This window comes from Hakea prostrata, chromosome 7 (assembly GCF_041222555.1).
Source record: "Hakea prostrata isolate BN-2017 chromosome 7, UWA_Hpros_2, whole genome shotgun sequence".
In the NCBI taxonomy this organism is placed as follows: domain Eukaryota; kingdom Viridiplantae; phylum Streptophyta; class Magnoliopsida; order Proteales; family Proteaceae; genus Hakea; species Hakea prostrata.
In genome coordinates this window covers 15560877-15585900 of record NC_142606.1, presented here as the reverse complement: position 1 = coordinate 15585900, position 25024 = coordinate 15560877, and the positions used below count along the sequence as shown (strand labels likewise).

General features: G+C 38.7%; 1 protein-coding gene across 11 annotated transcripts in view; it reads left to right on the top strand.

Moving 5' to 3' along the window:
• LOC149010122 (uncharacterized) overlaps positions 1-25024 on the top strand; it is a 56827-nt gene that overhangs the window by 16158 nt on the left and 15645 nt on the right. For 8 of the 11 annotated variants that reach the window (XR_016174429.1, XM_089161504.1, XM_089161505.1 and 5 more), the window contains one exon: positions 23458-23759. Coding sequence is in view for 7 of the 11 variants with exons in the window: in XM_089161504.1 (XP_089017630.1) it covers positions 23724-23759 (36 nt within the window). In the remaining 4 variants the exon portion in view is untranslated. Of the gene's footprint in view, positions 1-23457; positions 23760-23990; positions 24006-24066; positions 24673-25024 lie in introns of those variants that run through there. The other 3 variants (XR_016174431.1, XR_016174430.1, XR_016174432.1) reach the window with 3 other exon arrangements.

Below are 25024 nucleotides of genomic sequence, written 5' to 3'. Positions count from 1 at the left end.
TCCCCATTCGTTTTATCTCTCTATTCCCTCTTTTTGTGTATCCGTTTCCTTCTCTCTTTGTTTGTCCTGTCTTTTTCTCTTGTACTAAATTCTGCGGAGTCTTTTTTCGTGGGTCTTTGTTCAGCCTCTATATCTTTCTCCCTTCCTTTTGTTACTCTCTTCAAACCCGTCTTCCCTCTCTCACGGTTCTATCCTTCTATTCCCTTCATTGGTGTTTATTTTCCTTCTCTATATCTTTCTGTTGTATTTTTCTATGACTCTCATTTTCTTTCCAACTTGCTTTCGTGTACTCGTTGTATATCCCGCTCATTTGTTGTCTCCCCTTTTATCAACCAATATATTGCCTCTCTCTTCTTTGTGTGAGTGAGGCTCCTCTCTCCTCTCTTCTTTCTTCCTTTTACACTTATTTTATATATTTTTTCTCCCTTTTCATTCTCTCACTTTATCTCTGTGTTCATTTTTGCGCTTCTTCTCTTCTTTGTCTTCCTTGAACTTTTTGTTGTTTTCCTTTTGTTGCTCTCTTTCATCCTCTTTGTCTTCCTTGAACTTTTGTGGCTTCCTTTTGTCTCATTTTCCTTCTGACGCTCTCTGTGTCTTCAAACCCTATAATGCACGTCTCTTCGTTGTGTATTAGGCTCACCGTTTGTCCGGTCTCTCTATTCTCCTATTTTTTTCCCTTTGTTTTGTCTTTCTTAAACTCTCCTTTTTTCCCCCTTCCTATTGGTTATTTGGCATGTCTCTCTCTCTCTCTTACACCAAACTTCGCCTTTCTTCTTTATGTGAATGAAGCTTCCCTTTGTTCCATTCCTCTTCTCTTCCAGTATTTCTCTTTTTGTTCTCTCGTTAGCGAATGAGGCTCCCCTTTGTTTCGTCTCTCTTCTCTTCCAGTATTTCCCTTTTTGTTCTCTATATTTAGCTTTGTGTTCTTTTTGGGACTCTGTTGTCCTCTCTTAGTTTTTGCGATCGCTTTCTCATCTGCCACTCTATTTTATATTATCTCTCTCTATCACTCATCAAACCCTAGCTCCTTTTCTGTTTTGTCTCTTTATTCTCTCTTTCTGTGTTTTCCTTTTTGTCCTCTTTCTTTCTCTGGTACTGAATTTTGCAGTCTTTTTTTTTGTGGTCTCTGTTCAGCCTTTATCTAAGCTCTTTCATTCTTCCTAGTTTTTCTCCCTTCTGTTACTCTCTTCGATTCTCTCTTCTTTTTCAATCTTCAAACCCTGTCTTCCCTCTATCACACTTCTATGTGTGAGTGACTTTGTTCCATTTTTATAATCTCTCCCATTTGTCTGTCTTTCTGTTGTATCTTTCTTTGACTCTCGTTTTCTATATCATTTGCTTTCGTGTACTCTTTGTATGCGGCACTCTTTTATTTTGTGTCCCCTTTTATTAACAAATATTTTCCCTCTCTTCTTTGGGTAAGTGAGGCTTCTCTCTTCTCTCCCATTGTCTTCTTTTTTTTTTTCTCTCCATCATTTCTATTTTCCACTCGTTATTTTTCTGTCCTGTTGGCTTCCTTGTACTTTCTCTGGCTCCATTTCTAGTTTTTCTTTCTCCCTTTTTTTGTTTTTTTCCCTCTTGATTCGTTCTCTCTCTCTCTCTCTGTTTCGCTTCAAACCCTTTAATGATGTCTTTGTGCAACCTTTCTCTATTTCTAGCTTCCTTTAACTTTTTGTTGTCTTCCTTTTGTCGTTCTCTTTCGTCCTCTTTCTCTGGACTCTACCTTCCCTCTCTCACTCTTTCTTGTGTGAATGAGGCTCTCCAGTTGTTCTCTCTCTATTCTCTCTGTCTGTTCCCTTTCCCTTCTTTTATTTCTTCATTCTTTCTTTGACTTCCTTTCTTCGCCTTCTCATTTGGATTAGGGTCCCCTTTGTTTCATCTCTTTAGTCTCTCCCGTTCTATCTCCCTTTTTTTTTCTTGTGTTTCTCTTTTGTTATATCTTTTTTCGATTCTCATTTTCTATCCAACTTTCTTCTGCGTACCTTTTCTCTCCCACACACACACTCTCTCTCTTTCTCTGTGTGTGTTTTCTCTATTTTTCTCTCATTTTGGTTCCTCGTACTTTTTGTGGCTTTCTTCTCTCGTCTTCCTTCTGACACTCACTCTCTTCAAATCCTATCTTCCACCTCTCTTCGTTGTGTGTATTAAGCCCACCTTTTGTTCGGTCTCTCTATTCTTATGTTTTTTCTTCCTTCTATTTTTGTCTCTTTGTTTTGTCTTTCTTGAACTCTCCTTTCTTCACTTATTGGCTATTTGGCATGCCTCTCTCTCTCATACACCCAAATGTTCCGTCTCTCTCTCTTATATTGTCTCCCATTTTGTTCTCTGTTTGTAGCCTTGTGTTCTTTCTCGAACTCTTTTGTCCTCTTCTAGTTTTTGCAATCACTTTCTTGTGTGCCTATCTTTTATATTCTCTCTCTTCAAACCCTTTCATGCACGTCTCTTCGTTGTGTATTAGGTTCACCTTTTGTCCGATATCTCTATTCTCGTATTTTTGTCTCTATGTTTTGTCTTTTTTAAACTCTTTCCCCCCCCTCCTATTGGCTATTTGGCATGTCTCTCTCTCTCATACACCGAACTTCGTCTTTCTTCTTTATGTGAATGAGGCTCCCCTTTGTTCCATCTCTCTTCTCTTCCAGTATTTCTCTTTTTGTTCTCTCTTTAGCAAATGAGGCTCCCTTTTGTTCCGTCTTTCTTCTCTTCCAGTATTTCCCTTTTTGTTCTCTCTATTTAGCTTTGTGTTCTTTCTCGGACTCTGTTGTCCTTGCTTAGTTTTTGCGATCGCTTTGTCATCTGCCACTCTTTTATATTGTCTCTCTCTCTCTCTCTCTCTCTGTCTCTCTATGACTCTTCAAACCCTAGCTCCTTATTTGTTCTGTTTATTCTCTCTTTTTGTGTCTCGCTGTTAGTCCTCTTTCTTTCTCTTGGTACTGAATTTTGCATAGTCTCTTTTTTTGTGCTCTCTGTTCAACCTTTCTATAATCTCTTTCATTCTTCCTGTTTTTTATTCCTTCTGTTACTCTCTTCGATTCTTTCTCTTCTTCTTCAATCTTCATACCCTGTCTTCCCTCTCTCACACTTCTATGTGGGAATGACTTTGTTCCATTTTTCTAATCTTTCCCATTTGTCTTTCTTTTCTTTCTCTTTGTCTTTCTGTTGTATCTTTCTCTAACTCTCGTTTTCCTTATCACTTGCTTTTGTGTACTCTTTGTATGCGGCACTCTTTTATTTTGTGTCCCCTTTTATTAACAAGTGTTTTCCCTCTCTTCTTTGGGTAAGTGAGGATTCTCTCTTCTCTCCCATTGTCTTCTTTTTCTTTATTTCTCTCCATCATTTCTATCTTCGACTCATTATTTCTCTCCTGTTGGTTTCCTTGTACTTTCTTTTAATTCATTTCTAGTTTTTCTTTTTTCCCCTTTCTTTTTTTTTCCCTCTTTATTCGTTCTCTCTCTCTCTCTCTCTGTCTGTGTTTCGCTTCAAACCCTTTAATGATGTCTTTGTGTAACCTTTCTCTATTTCCGCTTCCTTTAACTTTTTGTTGTCTTCCTTTTGTCGCTCTCTTTTGTTCTCTTTCTCTGGACCCTACCTTCCCTCTCTCACTCTCTCTCTCTCGTGTGAATGAGGCTCTTCGGTTGTTCTCTCTCTATTCTCTCCTGTTCTGTCCCCTTTCCCTTCTCTTTATTTCTCCATTCTTTCTTTCTTTGCCTGCTCATTTTGATAGGAGTCCCCTTTGTTTCATCTCTTTAGTCTCTCTCGTTCTATCACCCTTTTTTTTTCTTTCTTGTGATTTTCTTTTGTTATATCTTTTCTCGACTCTCATTTTTCTCCAACTTGCTTCGACGTACCTTTGCTCTACCACACACACACACTCTCTCTCTTTCTCTCATTTTGGTTTCCTCGTACTTTTTGTGGCTTTCTTTTCTCTCTCGTCTTCCTTTTGACACTCTCTCTCTTCAAGTCCTATCTTCCACCTCTCTTCGTTGTGTGTATTAAGCCCACCTTTTGTTCAGTCTCTCTATTCTTATGTTTTTTCTTCCTTCTATTTTTGTCTGTTTGTTTTGTCTTTCTTGAACTCTCCTTTCTTCACTTATTGGCTATTTGGCATGCCTTTCTCTTTCTCATACACCCAAACTTCCTCTTTCTTCTTTATGTGAATGAGGCTCCCCTTTGTTCCGTCTCTCTTCTCTTCTATTGTCTCCCTTTTTGTTCTCTTTATGTAGCCTTGTGTTTTTTCTCCAACTCTTTTGTCTCTTTTTGTATCCTCATTTTCCTTCTTTATTTGTTTGTCGTCTCTTTTTCTCTGGTACTGAATTCTGCATAGTCTTTTTTTGTCGGTCTTTGTTTAGCCGCGCTTTATCTCTTTTATTCTTCTTATTTTTTTCTCCCTTCATTCTATTACTCTCTTCGATTCTATCTTCAAACCCTGTCTTCCCTCTATCACACTTCTATATGCGTGAGGCTCCCACTTTGTTCCATCTTTCTACTCTTTGTATGACGCACTCTTTTATTTTGTCTCCCCTTTTAAAAATTAATATTTCCCCTCTCTCTTCTCCTCCGTTATCTTCTTTTTCCTTGTCTCCCCTTTATCAACCAGTGTATTCGCTCCTCTCTTATTCTTTTTCTCTCCTATTGGCTTCCTTGTACTTTCTTTGGCTTCTTTTCTATTTTTCCTTTTCCCCCTTTCTTTAATCTCTCTATCGTTCTCTCTTTGTTTCCCTATAATGATGTCTTTGTGCAACCTTTCTCTCTCTTCCCTTGTTATGTCTCTTTCTTCCTTTTACACTCACTTTTTTTTTGTATCTTCTCTCTCCCTTTTCATTCTCTCTTTTTCTCCGTGTTCTTTTTTTCCTCTTCTTCTCTACTTTGGCTTCCTTGAACTTTTTGTTGTCTTCCTTTTGTTGCTTTCTTTCATCCTCCTTCTCTTGAGCCTACCCTCTCTCTTTTACTTATTCTTGTGTGAATGAGGCTCTCTCGTTGTTCCATCTCTATTCTCTCCCGTTCTGTCCCCTTTTCCTTCTCTTTGTCTCGCCATTCTCTATTTGCCACTCTCTTTATATTGTCTCTCTCTCTCTCTCTCTCTCTCAACGTAGCTCCCCATTCGTTTTATCTCTCTATTCCCTCTTTTTGTGTATCCGTTTCCTTCTCTCTTTGTTTGTCCTCTCTTTTTCTCTTCTACTAAATTCTCGAGTCTTTTTTCGTGGGTCTCTGTTCACCTCTATATCTTTCTCCCTTCCTTTTGTTACTCTCTTCAAACCCTTCCCTCTCTCAGGTTCTATCTTTCTATTCCCTTCATTGGTGTTTATTTTCCTTCTCTATATCTTCTTGTATTTTTCTATGACTCTCATTTTCTTTCCAACTTGCTTTCTCTCGTTATCCCGCTCATTTGTTGTCTCCCCTTTTATCAACCAATATATTGCCTCTCTCTTCTTTTTAGTGAGGCCCTCTCTCCTCTCTTCTTTCTTCCTTTTACACTTATTTTATATATTTTTCTCCCTTTTCATTCTCTCACTTTATCTCTGTGTTCATTTTTCCTTCTTCTCTTCTTTGTCTTCCTTGAACTTTTTGTTGTTTTCCTTTTGTTGCTCTCTTTCATCCTCTTTCTCTCGAGCCTACCTTCCATATCTTTGTCTTCCTTGAACTTTTGTGGCTTCCTTTTGTCTCATTTTCCTTCGACGCTCTCTGTGTCTTCAAACCCTATAATGCACGTCTCTTCGTTGTGTATTAGGCTCACCGTTTGTCCGGTCTCTCTATTCTCCTATTTTTTCTCTTTGTTTTGTCTTTCTTAAACTCTCCTTTTTTCCCCTTCCTTAAATGTTATTTGGCATGTCTCTCTCTCTCTTTTACACCAAACTTCGTCTTTCTTCTTTCTTTATGTGAATGAAGCTCCCCTTTGTTCCATTCCTCTTCTCTTCCGATTTCTGTTTTTGTTCTCTCGTTAGCGAATGAGGCTCCCCTTTGTTTCGTCTCTCTTCTCTTCCGTATTTCCCTTTTTGTTCTCTATATTTAGCTTTGTGTTCTTTTTGGGACTCTGTTGTCCTCTCTTAGTTTTTGCGATCGCTTTCTCATCTCCACTCTATTTTATATTGTCTCTCTCTATCACTCATCAAACCCTAGCTCCTTATTTGTTTTGTCTCTTTATTCTCTCTTTCTCGTGTTTCCCTTTTTGTCCTCTTTCTTTCTCTGGTACTGAATTTTCAGTCTTTTTTTTGTGGTCTCTGTTCAGCCTTTCTCTAAGCTCTTTCATTCTTCCTAGTTTTTCTCCCTTCATTACTCTCTTCGATTCTCTCTTCTTTTTCAATCTTCAAACCCTGTCTTCCCTCTATCACACTTCTATGTGTGAGTGACTTTGTTCCATTTTTATAATCTCTCCCATTTGTCTGTCTTTCTTGTTGTATCTTTCTTTGACTCTCGTTTTCTATATCATTTGCTTTCGTGTACTCTTTGTATGCGGCACTCTTTTATTTTGTGTCCCCTTTTATTAACAAATATTTTCCCTCTCTTCTTTGGGTAAGTGAGGCTTCTCTCTTCTCTCCCATTGTCTTCTTTTTTTTTTTCTCTCCATCATTTTTGTTTTCCACTCGTTATTTTTCTGTCTGTTGGCTTCCTTGTACTTTCTCCGGCTCCATTTCTAGTTTTTCTTTTTCCCTTTTTTTTTTTTTCCCTCTTGATTCGTTCTCTCTCTCTCTCCGCTTCCCTTCAAACCCTTTAATGATGTCTTTGTTCAACCTTTCTCTATTTCTAGCTTCCTTTAACTTTTTGTTGTCTTCCTTTTGTCGTTCTCTTATGTTTTTCTTCCTTCTATTTTTGTCTGTTTGTTTTGTCTTTCTTGAACTCTCCTTTCTTCACTTATTGGCTATTTGGCATGCCTTTCTGTTTCTTATACACCCAAACTTCCTCTTTCTTCTTTATGTGAATGAGGCTCCCCTTTGTTCCGTCTCTCTTCTCTTCTATTGTCTCCCTTTTTGTTCTCTTTATGTAGCCTTGTGTTTTTTCTCTAACTCTTTTCTCTCTTTTTGTATCCTCATTTTCCTTCTTTATTTTTTTGTCGTCTCTTTTTATCTGGTCTGAATTCTGCATAGTCTTTTTTGTCGGTCTTTGTTTGCCGCTCTTTATCTCTTTTATTCTTCTTATTTTTTCCCCCTTCATTCTATTACTCTCTTCGATTCTATCTTCAAACCCTGTCTTCCCTCTATCACACTTCTATATGCGTGAGGCTCCACTTTGTTCCATCTTTCTACTCTTTGTATGCGCACTCTTTTATTTTGTCTACCCTTTTAAAAATTAATATTTTCCCTCTCTCTTCTCCTCCGTTATCTTCTTTTTCCTTGTCTCCCCTTTATCAACCAGTGTATTCGCTCCTCTCTTATTCTTTTTCTCTCCTATTGGCTTCGTCCAAGTCCCATCTTTGATAAAGATTGTCATTTATCCGCATATGAAGAACAAGTAGAGTGTAGGACTCCTTCATTCCGAATCTGCGTAATTTTTGTTTCCGAGCACATCCTTTTTCTCCCCTGACCCTCGTCTTTTATGCTTTTTACTAGGTTCTTTATCCCTAGTCTGCATTGCAGTTAAAATATTTTTCCCCTTCTGTCTTATAAATTTGTTTATTTTGTATAATTTTCTTGGTGAACCTTTCTTTTGGAGTTTCCAAGAAAATATAACGTTCGAAAGTTCCCCATATTACACATAGTACTCTCTTTTTCTTAAATTGCTACCCCTGTTTTAGTTTTAGGTGACTATACATTTGTATGTGTTTACATGATCTATACGTCAAGATCTCGTAACGTCGCTAGTCGTATATTCGGACTTCGTGGTGATTTCTATATGAGGAAATGTTGATGAATCCACACCGGGGAAAGATGGTTCCAAAGGGAAGAAATATGTTTCGACAAATTAACTTCGTTGGAGAACCTTTTTGTTCTCTTCCGATTTCCCTTTTTGTTCTCTCTATTTAGCTTTGTGTTCTTTCTCGGACTCTCGTTGTCCTCGCTTAGTTTTTGCGATCGCTTTCTCATCTCCACTCTTTTATATTGTCTCTCTCTCTCTCTCTCTCTCTACTCTTCAAACCCTAGCTCCTTATTTGTTCTCTCTATTCTCTTTTCGTGTCTCGCTGTTTGTCCTCTTTCTTTCTCTTGGTACTGAATTTTGCATAGTCTCTTTTTTGTGCTCTTTGTTCAACCTTTCTCTAATCTCTTTCATTCTTCCTATTTTTTATTCCTTCATTACTCTCTTCGATTCTTTCTCTTCTTCTTCAATCTTCATACCCTGTCTTCCCTCTCTCACACTTCTATGTGGAATGACTTTGTTCCATTTTTCTAATCTTTCCCATTTGTCTTTCTTTTCTTTCTCTTTGTCTTTCTGTTGTATCTTTCTCTAACTCTCGTTTTCCTTATCACTTGCTTTTGTGTACTCTTTGTATGCGGCACTCTTTTATTTTGTGTCCCCTTTTATTAACAGTGTTTTCCCTCCATTGTCTTCTTTGGGTAAGTGAGGATTCTCTCTTCTCTCCCATTGTCTTCTTTTTCTTTATTTCTCTCCATCACTTCTATCTTCGACTCATTATTTCTCTCCTTGGTTTCCTTGTACTTTCTTTTGCTTCATTTCTAGTTTTTCTTTTTCCCCTCTTTATTCGTTCTCTCTCTCTCGTGTTTCCCTTCAAACCCTTTAATGTTGTCTTTGTGTAACCTTTCTCTATTTCTGCTTCCTTTAACTTTTTGTTGTCTTCCTTTTGTGGCTCTCTTTTGTCCTCTTTCTCTGACCCTACCTTCCCTCTCTACTCTCTCTCGTGTGAATGAGGCTCTCCCTTGTTCTCTCTCTATTCTCTCCTATTCTGTCCCCTTTCCCTTCTCTTTATTTCTCCATTCTTTCTTCAACTTTCTTTCTTTGCCTCTCATTTTGATAGAGTCCCCTTTGTTTCATCTCTTAAGTCTCTCTCGTTCTATCACCTTTTTTTTCTTCTTGTGATTTTCTTTTGTTATATCTTTTCTCACTCTCATTTTTCTCCAACTTGCTTCGACGTACCTTTGCTCTACCACACACACACACTCTCTCTCTTTCTCTCATTTTGGTTTCCTCGTACTTTTTGTGGCTTTCTTTTCTCTCTCGTCTTCCTTTTGACACTCTCTCTCTTCAAGTCCTATCTTCCACCTCTCTTCGTTGTGTGTATTAAGCCCACCTTTTGTTCAGTCTCTCTATTCTTATGTTTTTTCTTCCTTCTATTTTTGTCTGTTTGTTTTGTCTTTCTTGAACTCTCCTTTCTTCACTTATTGGCTATTTGGCATGCCTTTCTCTTTCTCATACACCCAAACTTCCTCTTTCTTCTTTATGTGAATGAGGCTCCCCTTTGTTCCGTCTCTCTTCTCTTCTATTGTCTCCTTTTTGTTCTCTTTATGCAGCCTTGTGTTCTTTCTCGAACTCTTTGTCTCTTTTTGTATCCTCATTTTCCTTCTTTATTTGTTTGTCGTCTCTTTTTCTCTCTCTGAATTCTGCATAGTCTTTTTTTGTCGGTCTTTGTTTAGCCGCTCTTTATCTCTTTTATTCTTCTTATTTTTTCTCCCTTCATTCTATTACTCTCTTCGATTCTATCTTCAAACCCTGTCTTCCCTCTATCACACTTCTATATGCGTGAGGCTCCCACTTTGTTCCATCTTTCTACTCTTTGTATAACGTACTCTTTTATTTTGTCTCCCTTTTAAAAACTAATATTTTCCCTCTCTCTTCTCCTCCGTTATCTTCTTTTTCCTTGTCTCCCCTTTATCAACAAGTATATTCGCTCCTCTCTTATTCTTTTTCTCTCCTATTGCTTCCTTGTACTTTCTTTGGCTTCTTTTCTATTTTTCCTTTTCCCCCTTTCTTTAATCTCTCTATCGTTCTCTCTTTGTTTCCCTTTAATGATGTCTTTGTGCAACCTTTCTCTCTCTTCCCTTGTTATGTCTCTTTCTTCCTTTTACACTCACTTTTTTTTTTTATCTTCTCTCTCCCTTTTCATTCTCTCTTTTTCTCCGTGTTCTTTTTTCCTCTTCTTCTCTACTTTGGCTTCCTTGAACTTTTTGTTGTCTTCCTTTTGTTGCTTTCTTTCATCCTCCTTCTCTTGAGCCTACCCTCTCTCTATTTTACTTATTCTTGTGTGAATGAGGCTCTCTCGTTGTTCCATCTCTATTCTCTCCCGTTCGTCCCCTTTTCCTTCTCTTTGTCTCTCCATTCTTTCTTCGCTGCTCGTTTATAGGTCCCCTTTTCCTTCTCTTTGTCTCTCCATTCTTTCTTCGCTTCCTCTTTCTTCTTTATGGAATGAGGCTTCCCTTTTTCTTCTCTCTTGTCTTCCGTTGTTTCCTTTTTGTTTTCTCTTTTAAGCCTGTGTTCTTTCTTGGACTCTTTTGTCCTCTGTTAGATTTTGCAATCACTTTCTCCATCTACCGCTCTCTTTTATATCCTAGCTCCCCATTTGTTTTGTCTATTTATTCTCTCTTTTGTGCATCCATTTCCTTTTCTCTTTGTTTGTCATCTCTTTTTCTTTGGTCTGAATTCTATAGTCTTTTTCGTCGGTCTCTGTTCAACCTTTCTTTATCTCTTTCATTATTCCTATTTTTCTTTCTATCTTTTGCCACTCTCTTTATATTCTCTCTCTCTCTCTCTCTCTCTCTCTCTCTCTCTCTCTCTCTTTTAAAACGTAGTTCCCCATTCGTTTTATCTCTCTATTCCCTCTTTTTGTGTATCCGTTTCCTTCTCTCTTTGTTTGTCCTCTCTTTTTCTCTTGTACTAAATTCTAGTCTTTTTCTGGGTCTCTGTTCACCTCTATATCTTTCTCCCTTCCTTTTGTTACTCTCTTCAAACCCAGTCTTCCCTCTCTCACGGTTCTATCTTTCTATTCCCTTCATTGGTGTTTATTTTCCTTCTCTATATCTTTCTGTTGTATTTTTCTATGACTCTCATTTTCTTTCCAACTTGCTTTCGTGTACTCGTTGTATATCCCGCTCATTTGTTGTCTCCCCTTTTATCAACCAATATATTGCCTCTCTCTTCTTTGTGTGAGTGAGGCTCCTCTCTCCTCTCTTCTTTCTTCCTTTTACACTTATTTTATATATTTTTTCCCTCCTTTTCATTCTCTCACTTTATCTCGTGTCATTTTTGCGCTTCTTCTCTTCTTTGTCTTCCTTGAACTTTTTGTTGTTTTCCTTTTGTTGCTCTCTTTCATCCTCTTTGTCTTCCTTGAACTTTTGTGGCTTCCTTTTGTCTCATTTTCCTTCTGACGCTCTCTGTGTCTTCAAACCCTATAATGCACGTCTCTTCGTTGTGTATTAGGCTCACCGTTTGTCCGGTCTCTCTATTCTCCTATTTTTTCCCCTTGTTTTGTCTTTCTTAAACTCTCCTTTTTTCCCCTTCCTATTGGTTATTTGGCATGTCTCTCTCTCTCTCTTACACCAAACTTCGCCTTTCTTCTTTATGTGAATGAAGCTCCCCTTTGTTCCATTCCTCTTCTCTTCCAGTATTTCTCTTTTTGTTCTCTCGTTAGCGAATGAGGCTCCCCTTTGTTTCGTCTCTCTTCTCTTCCAAGTTTTCCCTTTTTTTTCTCTATATTTAGCTTTGTGTTCTTTTTGGGACTCGTTGTCCTCTCTTGTTTTCATCGCTTTCTCATCGCCACTCTATTTTATATTATCTCTCTCTATCACTCATCAAACCCTAGCTCCTTTTCTGTTTTGTCTCTTTATTCTCTCTTTCTGTGTTTTCCTTTTTGTCCTCTTTCTTTCTCTCGGTCTGAATTTTGCAGTCTTTTTTTTTGTGGTCTCTGTTCAGCCTTTATCTAAGCTCTTTCATTCTTCCTAGTTTTTCTCCCTTCTGTTACTCTCTTCGATTCTCTCTTCTTTTTCAATCTTCAAACCCTGTCTTCCCTCTATCACACTTCTATGTGTGAGTGACTTTGTTCCATTTTTATAATCTCTCCCATTTGTCTGTCTTTCTGTTGTATCTTTCTTTGACTCTCGTTTTCTATATCATTTGCTTTCGTGTACTCTTTGTATGCGGCACTCTTTTATTTTGTGTCCCCTTTTATTAACAAATATTTTCCCTCTCTTCTTTGGGTAAGTGAGGCTTCTCTCTTCTCTCCCATTGTCTTCTTTTTTTATTTCTCTCCATCATTTCTATTTTCCACTCGTTATTTTTCTGTCTGTTGGCTTCCTTGTACTTTCTCTGGCTCCATTTCTAGTTTTTCTTTCTCCCTTTTTTGTTTTTTCCCTCTTGATTCGTTCTCTCTCTCTCTCTCTGTTTCCCTTCAAACCCTTTAATGATGTCTTTGTGCAACCTTTCTCTATTTCTAGCTTCCTTTAACTTTTTGTTGTCTTCCTTTTGTCGTTCTCTTTCGTCCTCTTTCTCTGGACTCTACCTTCCCTCTCTCACTCTTTCTTGTGTGAATGAGGCTCTCCAGTTGTTCTCTCTCTATTCTCTCTCTCTCTGTTCCCTTTCCCTTCTTTTATTTCTTCATTCTTTCTTTGACTTCCTTTCTTCGCCTTCTCATTTGGATTAGGGTCCCCTTTGTTTCATCTCTTTAGTCTCTCCCGTTCTATCTCCCTTTTTTTTCTTGTGTTTCTCTTTTGTTATATCTTTTTCGATTCTCATTTTCTCTCCAACTTTCTTCTCGTACCTTTTCTCTCCCACACACACACTCTCTCTTTCTCTCTGTGTGTTTTCTCTATTTTCTCTCATTTTGGTTCCTCGTACTTTTTGTGGCTTTCTTCTCTCGTCTTCCTTCTGACACTCACTCTCTTCAAATCCTATCTTCCACCTCTCTTCGTTGTGTGTATTAAGCCCACCTTTTGTTCGGTCTCTCTATTCTTATGTTTTTTCTTCCTTCTATTTTTGTCTCTTTGTTTTGTCTTTCTTGAACTCTCCTTTCTTCACTTATTGGCTATTTGGCATGCCTCTCTCTCTCATACACCCAAATGTTCCGTCTCTCTCTCTTATATTGTCTCCCATTTTGTTCTCTCTTTGTAGCCTTGTGTTCTTTCTCGAACTCTTTTGTCCTCTTCTAGTTTTTGCAATCACTTTCTTGTGTGCCTATCTTTTATATTCTCTCTCTTCAAACCCTTTCATGCACGTCTCTTCGTTGTGTATTAGGTTCACCTTTTGTCCGATATCTCTATTCTCGTATTTTTGTCTCTATGTTTTGTCTTTTTTAAACTCTTTCCCCCCCCTCCTATTGGCTATTTGGCATGTCTCTCTCTCATACACCGAACTTCGTCTTTCTTCTTTATGTGAATGAGGCTCCCCTTTGTTCCATCTCTCTTCTCTTCCAGTATTTCTCTTTTTGTTCTCTCTTTAGCAAATGAGGCTCCCTTTTGTTCCGTCTTTCTTCTCTTCCGATTTCCCTTTTTGTTCTCTCTATTTAGCTTTGTGTTCTTTCTCGGACTCGTTGTCCTTGCTTAGTTTTTGCGATCGCTTTGTCATCTGCCACTCTTTTATATTGTCTCTCTCTCTCTCTCTCTCTCTTTATGACTCTTCAAACCCTAGCTCCTTATTTGTTCTGTTTATTCTCTCTTTTTGTGTCTCGCTGTTAGTCCTCTTTCTTTCTCTTGGTACTGAATTTTGCATAGTCTCTTTTTTTGTGCTCTCTGTTCAACCTTTCTGTAATCTCTTTCATTCTTCCTGTTTTTTATTCCTTCTGTTACTCTCTTCGATTCTTTCTCTTCTTCTTCAATCTTCATACCCTGTCTTCCCTCTCTCACACTTCTATGTGGGAATGACTTTGTTCCATTTTTCTAATCTTTCCCATTTGTCTTTCTTTTCTTTCTCTTTGTCTTTCTGTTGTATCTTTCTCTAACTCTCGTTTTCCTTATCACTTGCTTTTGTGTACTCTTTGTATGCGGCACTCTTTTATTTTGTGTCCCCTTTTATTAACAAGTGTTTTCCCTCTCTTCTTTGGGTAAGTGAGGATTCTCTCTTCTCTCCCATTGTCTTCTTTTTCTTTATTTCTCTCCATCATTTCTATCTTCGACTCATTATTTCTCTCCTGTTGGTTTCCTTGTACTTTCTTTTAATTCATTTCTAGTTTTTCTTTTTTCCCCTTTCTTTTTTTTCCCTCTTTATTCGTTCTCTCTCTCTCTCTCTCTCTCGTGTTTCGCTTCAAACCCTTTAATGATGTCTTTGTGTAACCTTTCTCTATTTCTGGCTTCCTTTAACTTTTTGTTGTCTTCCTTTTGTCGCTCTCTTTTGTTCTCTTTCTCTGGACCCTACCTTCCCTCTCTCACTCTCTCTCTCTCGTGTGAATGAGGCTCTTCGGTTGTTCTCTCTCTATTCTCTCCTGTTCTGTCCCCTTTCCCTTCTCTTTATTTCTCCATTCTTTCTTTCTTTGCCTGCTCATTTTGATAGGAGTCCCCTTTGTTTCATCTCTTTAGTCTCTCTCGTTCTATCACCCTTTTTTTTCTTTCTTGTGATTTTCTTTTGTTATATCTTTTCTCGACTCTCATTTTTCTCCAACTTGCTTCGACGTACCTTTGCTCTACCACACACACACACTCTCTCTTTCTCTCATTTTGGTTTCCTCGTACTTTTTGTGGCTTTCTTTTCTCTCTCGTCTTCCTTTTGACACTCTCTCTCTTCAAGTCCTATCTTCCACCTCTCTTCGTTGTGTGTATTAAGCCCACCTTTTGTTCAGTCTCTCTATTCTTATGTTTTTTCTTCCTTCTATTTTTGTCTGTTTGTTTTGTCTTTCTTGAACTCTCCTTTCTTCACTTATTGGCTATTTGGCATGCCTTTCTCTTTCTCATACACCCAAACTTCCTCTTTCTTCTTTATGTGAATGAGGCTCCCCTTTGTTCCGTCTCTCTTCTCTTCTATTGTCTCCCTTTTTGTTCTCTTTATGTAGCCTTGTGTTTTTTCTCCAACTCTTTTGTCTCTTTTTGTATCCTCATTTTCCTTCTTTATTTGTTTGTCGTCTCTTTTTCTCTGGTACTGAATTCTGCATAGTCTTTTTTTGTCGGTCTTTGTTTAGCCGCTCTTTATCTCTTTTATTCTTCTTATTTTTTTCTCCCTTCATTCTATTACTCTCTTCGATTCTATCTTCAAACCCTGTCTTCCCTCTATCACACTTCTATATGCGTGAGGCTCCCACTTTGTTCCATCTTTCTACTCTTTGTATGACGCACTCTTTTATTTTGTCTCCCCTTTTAAAAATTAATATTTCCCCTCTCTCTTCTCCTCCGTTATCTTCTTTTTCCTTGTCTCCCCTTTATCAACCAGTGTATTCGCTCCTCTCTTATTCTTTTTCTCTCCTATTGGCTTCCTTGTACTTTCTTTGGCTTCTTTTCTATTTTTCCTTTTCCCCCTTTCTTTAATCTCTCTATCGTTCTCTCTTTGTTTCCCTATAATGATGTCTTTGTGCAACCTTTCTCTCTCTTCCCTTGTTATGTCTCTTTCTTCCTTTTACACTCACTTTTTTTTTGTATCTTCTCTCTCCCTTTTCATTCTCTCTTTTTCTCCGTGTTCTTTTTTTCCTCTTCTTCTCTACTTTGGCTTCCTTGAACTTTTTGTTGTCTTCCTTTTGTTGCTTTCTTTCATCCTCCTTCTCTTGAGCCTACCCTCTCTCTTTTACTTATTCTTGTGTGAATGAGGCTCTCTCGTTGTTCCATCTCTATTCTCTCCCGTTCTGTCCCCTTTTCCTTCTCTTTGTCTCGCCATTCTCTATTTGCCACTCTCTTTATATTGTCTCTCTCTCTCTCTCTCTCTAAAACGTAGCTCCCCATTCGTTTTATCTCTCTATTCCCTCTTTTTGTGTATCCGTTTCCTTCTCTCTTTGTTTGTCCTCTCTTTTTCTCTTCTACTAAATTCTGCAGAGTCTTTTTTCGTGGGTCTCTGTTCAGCCTCTATATCTTTCTCCCTTCCTTTTGTTACTCTCTTCAAACCCAGTCTTCCCTCTCTCACGGTTCTATCTTTCTATTCCCTTCATTGGTGTTTATTTTCCTTCTCTATATCTTTCTGTTGTATTTTTCTATGACTCTCATTTTCTTTCCAACTTGCTTTCGTGTACTCGTTGTATATCCCGCTCATTTGTTGTCTCCCCTTTTATCAACCAATATATTGCCTCTCTCTTCTTTGTGTGAGTGAGGCTCCTCTCTCCTCTCTTCTTTCTTCCTTTTACACTTATTTTATATATTTTTTCTCCCTTTTCATTCTCTCACTTTATCTCTGTGTTCATTTTTGCGCTTCTTCTCTTCTTTGTCTTCCTTGAACTTTTTGTTGTTTTCCTTTTGTTGCTCTCTTTCATCCTCTTTCTCTCGAGCCTACCTTCCATATCTTTGTCTTCCTTGAACTTTTGTGGCTTCCTTTTGTCTCATTTTCCTTCTGACGCTCTCTGTGTCTTCAAACCCTATAATGCACGTCTCTTCGTTGTGTATTAGGCTCACCGTTTGTCCGGTCTCTCTATTCTCCTATTTTTTCTCTTTGTTTTGTCTTTCTTAAACTCTCCTTTTTTCCCCTTCCTTAAATGTTATTTGGCATGTCTCTCTCTCTCTTTTACACCAAACTTCGTCTTTCTTCTTTATGTGAATGAAGCTCCCCTTTGTTCCATTCCTCTTCTCTTCCAGTATTTCTGTTTTTGTTCTCTCGTTAGCGAATGAGGCTCCCCTTTGTTTCGTCTCTCTTCTCTTCCAGTATTTCCCTTTTTGTTCTCTATATTTAGCTTTGTGTTCTTTTTGGGACTCTGTTGTCCTCTCTTAGTTTTTGCGATCGCTTTCTCATCTGCCACTCTATTTTATATTGTCTCTCTCTATCACTCATCAAACCCTAGCTCCTTATTTGTTTTGTCTCTTTATTCTCTCTTTCTGTGTTTCCCTTTTTGTCCTCTTTCTTTCTCTGGTACTGAATTTTGCAGTCTTTTTTTTTGTGGTCTCTGTTCAGCCTTTCTCTAAGCTCTTTCATTCTTCCTAGTTTTTCTCCCTTCTGTTACTCTCTTCGATTCTCTCTTCTTTTTCAATCTTCAAACCCTGTCTTCCCTCTATCACACTTCTATGTGTGAGTGACTTTGTTCCATTTTTATAATCTCTCCCATTTGTCTGTCTTTCTGTTGTATCTTTCTTTGACTCTCGTTTTCTATATCATTTGCTTTCGTGTACTCTTTGTATGCGGCACTCTTTTATTTTGTGTCCCCTTTTATTAACAAATATTTTCCCTCTCTTCTTTGGGTAAGTGAGGCTTCTCTCTTCTCTCCCATTGTCTTCTTTTTTTTATTTCTCTCCATCATTTTTGTTTTCCACTCGTTATTTTTCTGTCCTGTTGGCTTCCTTGTACTTTCTCTGGCTCCATTTCTAGTTTTTCTTTTTCCCTTTTTTTGTTTTTTTCCCTCTTGATTCGTTCTCTCTCTCTGCTTCCCTTCAAACCCTTTAATGATGTCTTTGTTCAACCTTTCTCTATTTCTAGCTTCCTTTAACTTTTTGTTGTCTTCCTTTTGTCGTTCTCTTATGTTTTTTCTTCCTTCTATTTTTGTCTGTTTGTTTTGTCTTTCTTGAACTCTCCTTTCTTCACTTATTGGCTATTTGGCATGCCTTTCTGTTTCTCATACACCCAAACTTCCTCTTTCTTCTTTATGTGAATGAGGCTCCCCTTTGTTCCGTCTCTCTTCTCTTCTATTGTCTCCCTTTTTGTTCTCTTTATGTAGCCTTGTGTTTTTTCTCTAACTCTTTTCTCTCTTTTTGTATCCTCATTTTCCTTCTTTATTTTTTTGTCGTCTCTTTTTATCTGGTACTGAATTCTGCATAGTCTTTTTTTGTCGGTCTTTGTTTAGCCGCTCTTTATCTCTTTTATTCTTCTTATTTTTTTCTCCCTTCATTCTATTACTCTCTTCGATTCTATCTTCAAACCCTGTCTTCCCTCTATCACACTTCTATATGCGTGAGGCTCCCACTTTGTTCCATCTTTCTACTCTTTGTATGACGCACTCTTTTATTTTGTCTCCCCTTTTAAAAATTAATATTTTCCCTCTCTCTTCTCCTCCGTTATCTTCTTTTTCCTTGTCTCCCCTTTATCAACCAGTGTATTCGCTCCTCTCTTATTCTTTTTCTCTCCTATTGGCTTCCTTGTACTTTCTTTGGCTTCTTTTCTATTTTTCTTTTTCCCCCTTTCTTTAATCTCTCTATCGTTCTCTCTTTGTTTCCCTATAATGATGTCTTTGTGCAACCTTTCTCTCTCTTCCCTTGTTATGTCTCTTTCTTCCTTTTACACTCACTTTTTTTTTGTATCTTCTCTCTCCCTTTTCATTCTCTCTTTTTCTCCGTGTTCTTTTTTTCCTCTTCTTCTCTACTTTGGCTTCCTTGAACTTTTTGTTGTCTTCCTTTTGTTGCTTTCTTTCATCCTCCTTCTCTTGAGCCTACCCTCTCTCTTTTACTTATTCTTGTGTGAATGAGGCTCTCTCGTTGTTCCATCTCTATTCTCTCCCGTTCTGTCCCCTTTTCCTTCTCTTTGTCTCTCCATTCTTTCTTCGCTTGCTCGTTTGGATAGGGGTCCCCGTTGTTTCATCTATTTAGTCTCGCTCGTTCTGTCTCCCTTTTTTTCTTGTGTTTTTCTTTTATTATATCTTTCTTTGACTCTCATTTTCTTTCAAACTTGCTTCTACATACCTTTTCTCTACCGCACTTTCTCTCCGTGTGCTTTCTTTTATCTCTTTGGTTTGTCTTTTTAGTACTCTCCTTTTTTTTCTCTTATTGTTTGTTTGGCATGTGTCTCTCTCTCTCTCTCATACACCCAAACTTTCTCTTCTTTATGTGAATGAGGATCCCCTTTGTTCCGTATCTTTTTTCCATTGTCTCCTTTTTAGTTCTCTCTCTTTAGCCTTGTGTTCTTTCTCGGACTCTTTTGTCCTCTCCTAGCTTTTGCGATCGCTTTCTCATCTACCACTCTCTTTTATAGTCTCTCTCTATCTCTCTTCAAACCCTAGCTCCCTCTTTATTGTCTCTTTATTCTCTCTCTTTTTGTATCCCCTTTCTTTATCTCTTTGTTTGTGCTAGCTTTTTCTCCGGTACGGAATTCTTGATAATCTTTTTTTGCTGGCCTTTGTTCATCCTCTCTCTATCTCTTTCTTCTTCCTATTTTTTCTCCTTGTCTTCTATTACTCTCTTCAATTCTGGCTCTTCTTTTTCTATCTTCAAAGCTTGTCTTCCCCTGTCTCACACTTCTATATGTGTGTGAGTCTCCCATTTGTCTCTCTTTTCCTTCTCTTTATCTTTCTGTTGTATCTTTCTACGACTCTCGTTTTCTTTTCTACTTGCTTCCGTGTACTCTTTGAATGCCGCACTCTTTTTTTTTTATCTCCCCTTTTATCACCCAGTATATTCCCTCTCTTCTTTGTGTGAGTGAGGCACCTCTCTTCTCTTCCATTGTCTTCTTTTTCCCTTTTTTTGGTTTTTTTTTTGTTTATTCTCTTTCTTTCCTCGTTCTCTCTCTTTCTTCCTTTTACACTCTTTTGTTTGATCTCCCTTCTTATTCTCTCTCTTTATCTCTGTGTTCATTTTTACTCTTCTTCTATCTTTTGGTTTCCTTGGACTTTTTGTTGTCTTGCTTTTGTCGCTCTTTCATCCTCTGTCTCCCAACCCTACCTTCCCTCTCTCACGCTTCCTTGTGTGAATGACGCCTCTCCTGTTGTTCCTCTCTATTCTCTCCCGTTCTGTCCCCTTTTCCTTCTCCGTTTCTCCATTCTTTCTTCGCCTGCTCGTTTGGATAAGGGTCCCCTTTGTTTCATCTCTTTAGTCTCTAAACCTAGGATCATGGGGAGTAAATCATGACCCATATTCAGCCCAAAAGGGGGCTGGAAAATTACCAAAATACCTTTGGAAGAGTTCAGCCAACTTTAGGAAGCTTCTTGGGTCTGGATTTCTGGGCCCAATTTTTTAGGGGTCCAACCCAGGTAACATCAGTTCCCCCCCACCCCCCACCCCCCTTCTTTAAAACCTTCATCTGCTGATTAATGTGCTTTTCATGTGCTTTAGGGTCAACCCTCTGGAGGGTTTGCATGGGGATTTGTCATCTTATATTGCAGTGTGAAGAAAGTAGTAGGCATGTTTCTGCTTGCATCTTTCCTTGACAGAAAATCTTGGTGAAATTGGACTAGTGGCTATGTAATCTTCAATCTTCAATCCTAGGGGCCTAAAGTGTAAGGAGCCCTGAGAGGAAGAACGGAGTCAATAGCCATGCCTTTGGAGCCCCTAGAAAGTTTATAGTATCTTCTCTAGAAAGAAATTGAGACCCAAAGAAGGGCCAGTTTCACATAGGATTGGTGCTGGTACGGTCCTGATCTTTGTGGGCAACAATACTCTGTCCTTGATGTTAAGGGCATAGGGAACCACTGGTGTAGTGGGTACCTCATCGATGGGATCTTCTACTCCTATGTTAGTCTTGTCAATCTCTTCTAGCACCTTCACTGGATTGGTGAAGAGGGTACACCATATGCGTTGGGCTTGAGCTAGTGGTGATGTCTTAGTTGTTCTTTTGACTGGATCCTTTAGATTGAGGATCCACTTAAGTGTTGTGTCTTGGTATTGCAGTCCTCCTTAGTTGTTTTGAGGGCCTGCTTCTGGATCTTTGCTAATGGGTCTAAGATTATGAGTACAATTCTCAAGCCTTTGTGCGTGAACTTACACTTGTTGTCTCTCCCAATGATATTAACATCCTTATCATATAACCAGCCTCTCCCTAGAATAATGCTAGACATTCGCGTGCTACATCACACCATATCTCGTCTGAATAGGAATGGAGACTGATGGGAACTAGGCACTCATTGAGTGACTTCTAATTCTTCACCGTTTCAAGGGAGACTCTCTAGGCTTTGGGGATGGCTCTTGATTTTAAAATCATCCTTTTTTGCAAAATCTTCAGACACCGCATTAAAGCTACTGCCACTATTAACAGTTACCAAAGCTCTGTGTTCACCCGGTTGGACTCTAGTGTAGAAGGGCCAACTCCTCCAGTTTTCTTCTTATTGCTCTGCTGAAAAGACTGTTAAAATGGCATTGATGGAGGTGCTGCCATAGGAGTTTTTGGATTCAGTTTCTTCTTTGCAGCAATATGTTGAATCATTTATGGTGCCTCGCTCTCTCTTTCTTCAAACCCTCTCTAATGATGTCTTTGTTATACCTCTCTTTGTATCTCTCTTCCCACTCATTCTCTCTCTCTTCCTTTTACACTCTTTCTCGTTCTCTCTCTCTCTCTTCAAACCTTGTCTCTACTTTTTTGCAATGTCTCTGTTTGACCTTTTTCTGCCTTTGTATCTCTCTCTTATTTGAGGACTTAAAGAAATGGGGATCTTGAAAGATACGTGAAGGCAATCTCTCCCTTCTTTCCTTTGGTAACAACTTTTTTTATTCATCCGAAAGAAAAATGAAAAAATCTAAAGCTAAAGACCAAAAAATAAAAAAATAAAGACGATTCCCAAAAAGAACACTAAATCGGAAAGTTAAATCTGATACCCAAAAACCTAAAAGCCATTGTAACCGTAGGCATGAACCCCCAAAAAAAAAAATCCTAAACCACTAGGCCTTGGTTTCAAATGATGAAGCCTTGACCTAAAACTTGAAATCCTTAATCTAAAATACCCAGCCTGGAAGCATTCAAACCTTGATGTCTAGACCTGTAGCTATGTATTCATCAATCCTAGGGCCCTGAGTTTTAGGAGTCCTTGGAGGAAGAATGGAGCCAATAGCCATGCCTTTGGAGTCTTTCTTTGTCAAACAGCTCTATCATAACTGTAGCTATTGCCTTTAGAATGTTTATAATATCTTCTCCAAAAAGAAATTGAGACCCCAAGGTGGGCCAGTTTCGCATGGGATTGGTGCTAGTACGGTCCTGATATCTATGGGCAGCAGTATTTTGTCCTCGATCCTATGGGCATAGGGAACCATTGGTATGGTGGGGTAATTCGTCAATGGGATCTTACACTCGTATGCTAGTCTTGTCAATCTCTTGTATCACCTCCACCGGAGGAAGCTTTTGGATTTTGAATAGGGTTCACCATCTAGTTGAGGAGCCTTGGCCTTGGAGCTACTGGTGGTGACTTTTTTTTTTCCTTGACTGCCTTCAGAATTGGGATTCGCCAAGTGCTTTTTTTTGGTATCCGTAGGAATCTTCGAATTCATTTTCTTCCTTGCAACAATATGTTGAATCATCTATGGTCTGGATTATTGCTGGTTCATGTTGCTCTAATACCACTGATGTAATCCAAGGTCTGGGTTGAATTTCCAGGATACTCTTAGGTAGGAACTAGCACTAATTAGGGCCTGAAATATAGGGTTTCAGAATTTAGGACCTTTCAACTAAGTGCAGGAACTTCTGATTTCTGTCCTGGTTCCCCATTGACTGCCAAAGCTGAGAATTGAATAGGGTGGGAGGGGTTCGTACAAGTCTGAAACAGCAAGGAGAAGGGTCTTTGGGGCTTGTGGGGTGTTGGGTTGCTCCTCGAGGGTTGCAGCAGCAGGGACAGAGGGCTGGGGGGTTGCACACAAGAAGGTAGGGGGGCACAAAAAATGGGTAGAAAAGGTGGGATGGAAAGGGAAAAGTAGTATAAGAGAACGCATTTGGAACTCAAACAGAACCAGGAATCGGGTGTATTTCCCTCAAATGTTATGGTTTCCTGGCAATTGCTCTTGCTTAGGCGTCCCTATCAACCGCTGAAGTAGGTCTTGTGACATCTGCCGTTTTCTTTTAGGGAAAAATTGCAGCTGACATACACAACATTTAAAAATTTTACGTATGGCAAACATCTTGTTTTAACTATTATGTCTTTGGGTCTGAATCAAGGATGACAGTAGTCAGTTTTTTTTTTTTTTTTCTTTCCTCTGATTGCCTTTAATCATTGTCGTGATGGTAAAATAGTAACTGATATGTTGTTGTAAGACTTGAAAGCTCTAAGTCTTTGATATTCATTTGCACGTATCTCAAATCTTTTAATGGAACATTGAAGCCCCCAACTCTAACAAATTTTCCAAGTCAATTAGCTAATACTTGCACAAATCATGTTTCTCCGTTCAGCTCGGTCCGGGGTTCTACTCACATATTTACCTCAAACAGCATTGAATAGTTATTTTTTGAATTACCCTTTGTGTTTTTCTGTTTTGTCTATTGTCTATGTCATGTAACTCCTTATTTGTGCATTTGATGACCTTCACTGTGAACACTCTTAACCATTTCAAGCATTTACCACCTACAGAGACAACCTTGGTTACTCTGAATGCTCTCTTTTTGTATTAACCAATGCTTCAGTAGCCTGCTCGCTGGGCTTATATTGGTTCCTTGGAAGGTTATAGCCATGACTGCGGAGACCCAGGATCGGAACTCCTCACCCTTACCTCGCACATGGAGGCAGCCCTTCTCTTCCCCTCTCTTGTTAAATGTCCATCTGCTTGCTATGTAGTAGGATTCCTTTATGTAAAATCCAAAGTAATATTACACATAAATGTTTGTTGACAAGATTTTATGTCATTACATTAGGCCATAAAGTTGAAAGATGCAGCTGGACATATCTCTCTTATCTGGAGGATCACTAAAATGCTAGCAGTGCTATTGACTTCCATGTTACAGACAAACTCAGCCTAAAAGGACCTTATAAGATGCCTGTGGAAGGTAGATTTCTCATATGAAAATTCTAAGGCAGCCAAGGAGTGGATTGTAGTGCTCTCCAGATATTCTTGTCCTATTTGCCCTCCTTGTGCCTATTTTATCTTTTCTTAAGCATAAACACTAAAAGGACCAAGTTCATGGGGAGTCAAGAAGTGAACGAGGTTGCTCCAGAGGTATGTTTATTTCCCTCCTTGGGTCTCATGTTTTATGCTTTCATGACCTTAAAATTTTATAATTTGTAATAGAATGAAAATTGCATGATATACGGTTTATTAAGATTAAACAAGTCTTAAGAATGAAGAAATTAGTGAAAGCTGAAATAGACTTAATCAAAATCGTGCAATTTTTGTTTATTGGTTTTGGTATTTAGTATCTAACTATAATGTACATTTTCTTACATGTAGGTCAATAATTATTGTAATCTCTCTAAATTTGAAGAAAAAGGAGGTTTCATTTCTTTAGTATGAGTTTTTTTTGCAGAAGGGGAAGCTACCAGATTATTTGATGGATTCCTCAAAACTGAAACCCTTGTTTCGGACGAAATGACTCGAACAATAGTTCCAGCAATCCTTGTTAGTCTAAAAGTAAGTACAGCAACCTCCCCCATTCGCTTGACCTAGACAATCATTTTCAGCCAGATCAGCCCATCCCCTTCCTCCTCCTTCCCTGTGATACAGCATTTTCAAAGCTACTGTTGGGACTGGAAACAATGGACTCATTGCCAATGAGAAGTTCAAGAGGTTCTACCAAAGCTTCCTTTCAACAATTGATTGAACTTCCATCTTCCTTACAAGCCTTCTGCTAATAATCGAACTCCAGACAAAATCTCACTATGTAATATGCTCTACTCCCTTATGCCCTCTTCTTTTGCTGCCCCCTAACGAGTCGGTGGGCGACTCCATTTTTGTTGGTTTCACTCACAAAAAGCTGGGGGCCAATTCCCTTGATCTCAACGCAGTTAATGCCTTTAATCACTGTATTGAAGATCTCGGAATAAATGACCTTCTTGGACTAGAGCGCCAAGCAACCGGCAAAACCGATAAACCAGCCAGAATTGTTTGCTAGTAAATTGGATCGGTTCCTCATCAATGATCACTAGCTCTCCTCTTTCCCTCTTATCCATGTGGATTCCCCCCCCGGGCTTCTTGACCAATGACCTTGCAATGATTTCATTTAATCCCTTCTATCCTTCAGCTTCAAAGCTTTCAATTTTTTACCCCAACCCCCGTCCTTCCCAAAGCTTTCAAAATTTAAAACTTGCCCATAAAAGTTGGTTCCAACTTTCCCTCATCCAATCCCAGCACCTTTTTAATCTTTCTGACCCCCTTCTTACCATCAACGAGAAACGCATGTCTTCTAAATTGGCTCTTCTCACCTCCTAAAAGGAGAGTTTCTTGTGCCAAAAGTCCAACGTCTAATGGCTTGGGCGTGGAGACTT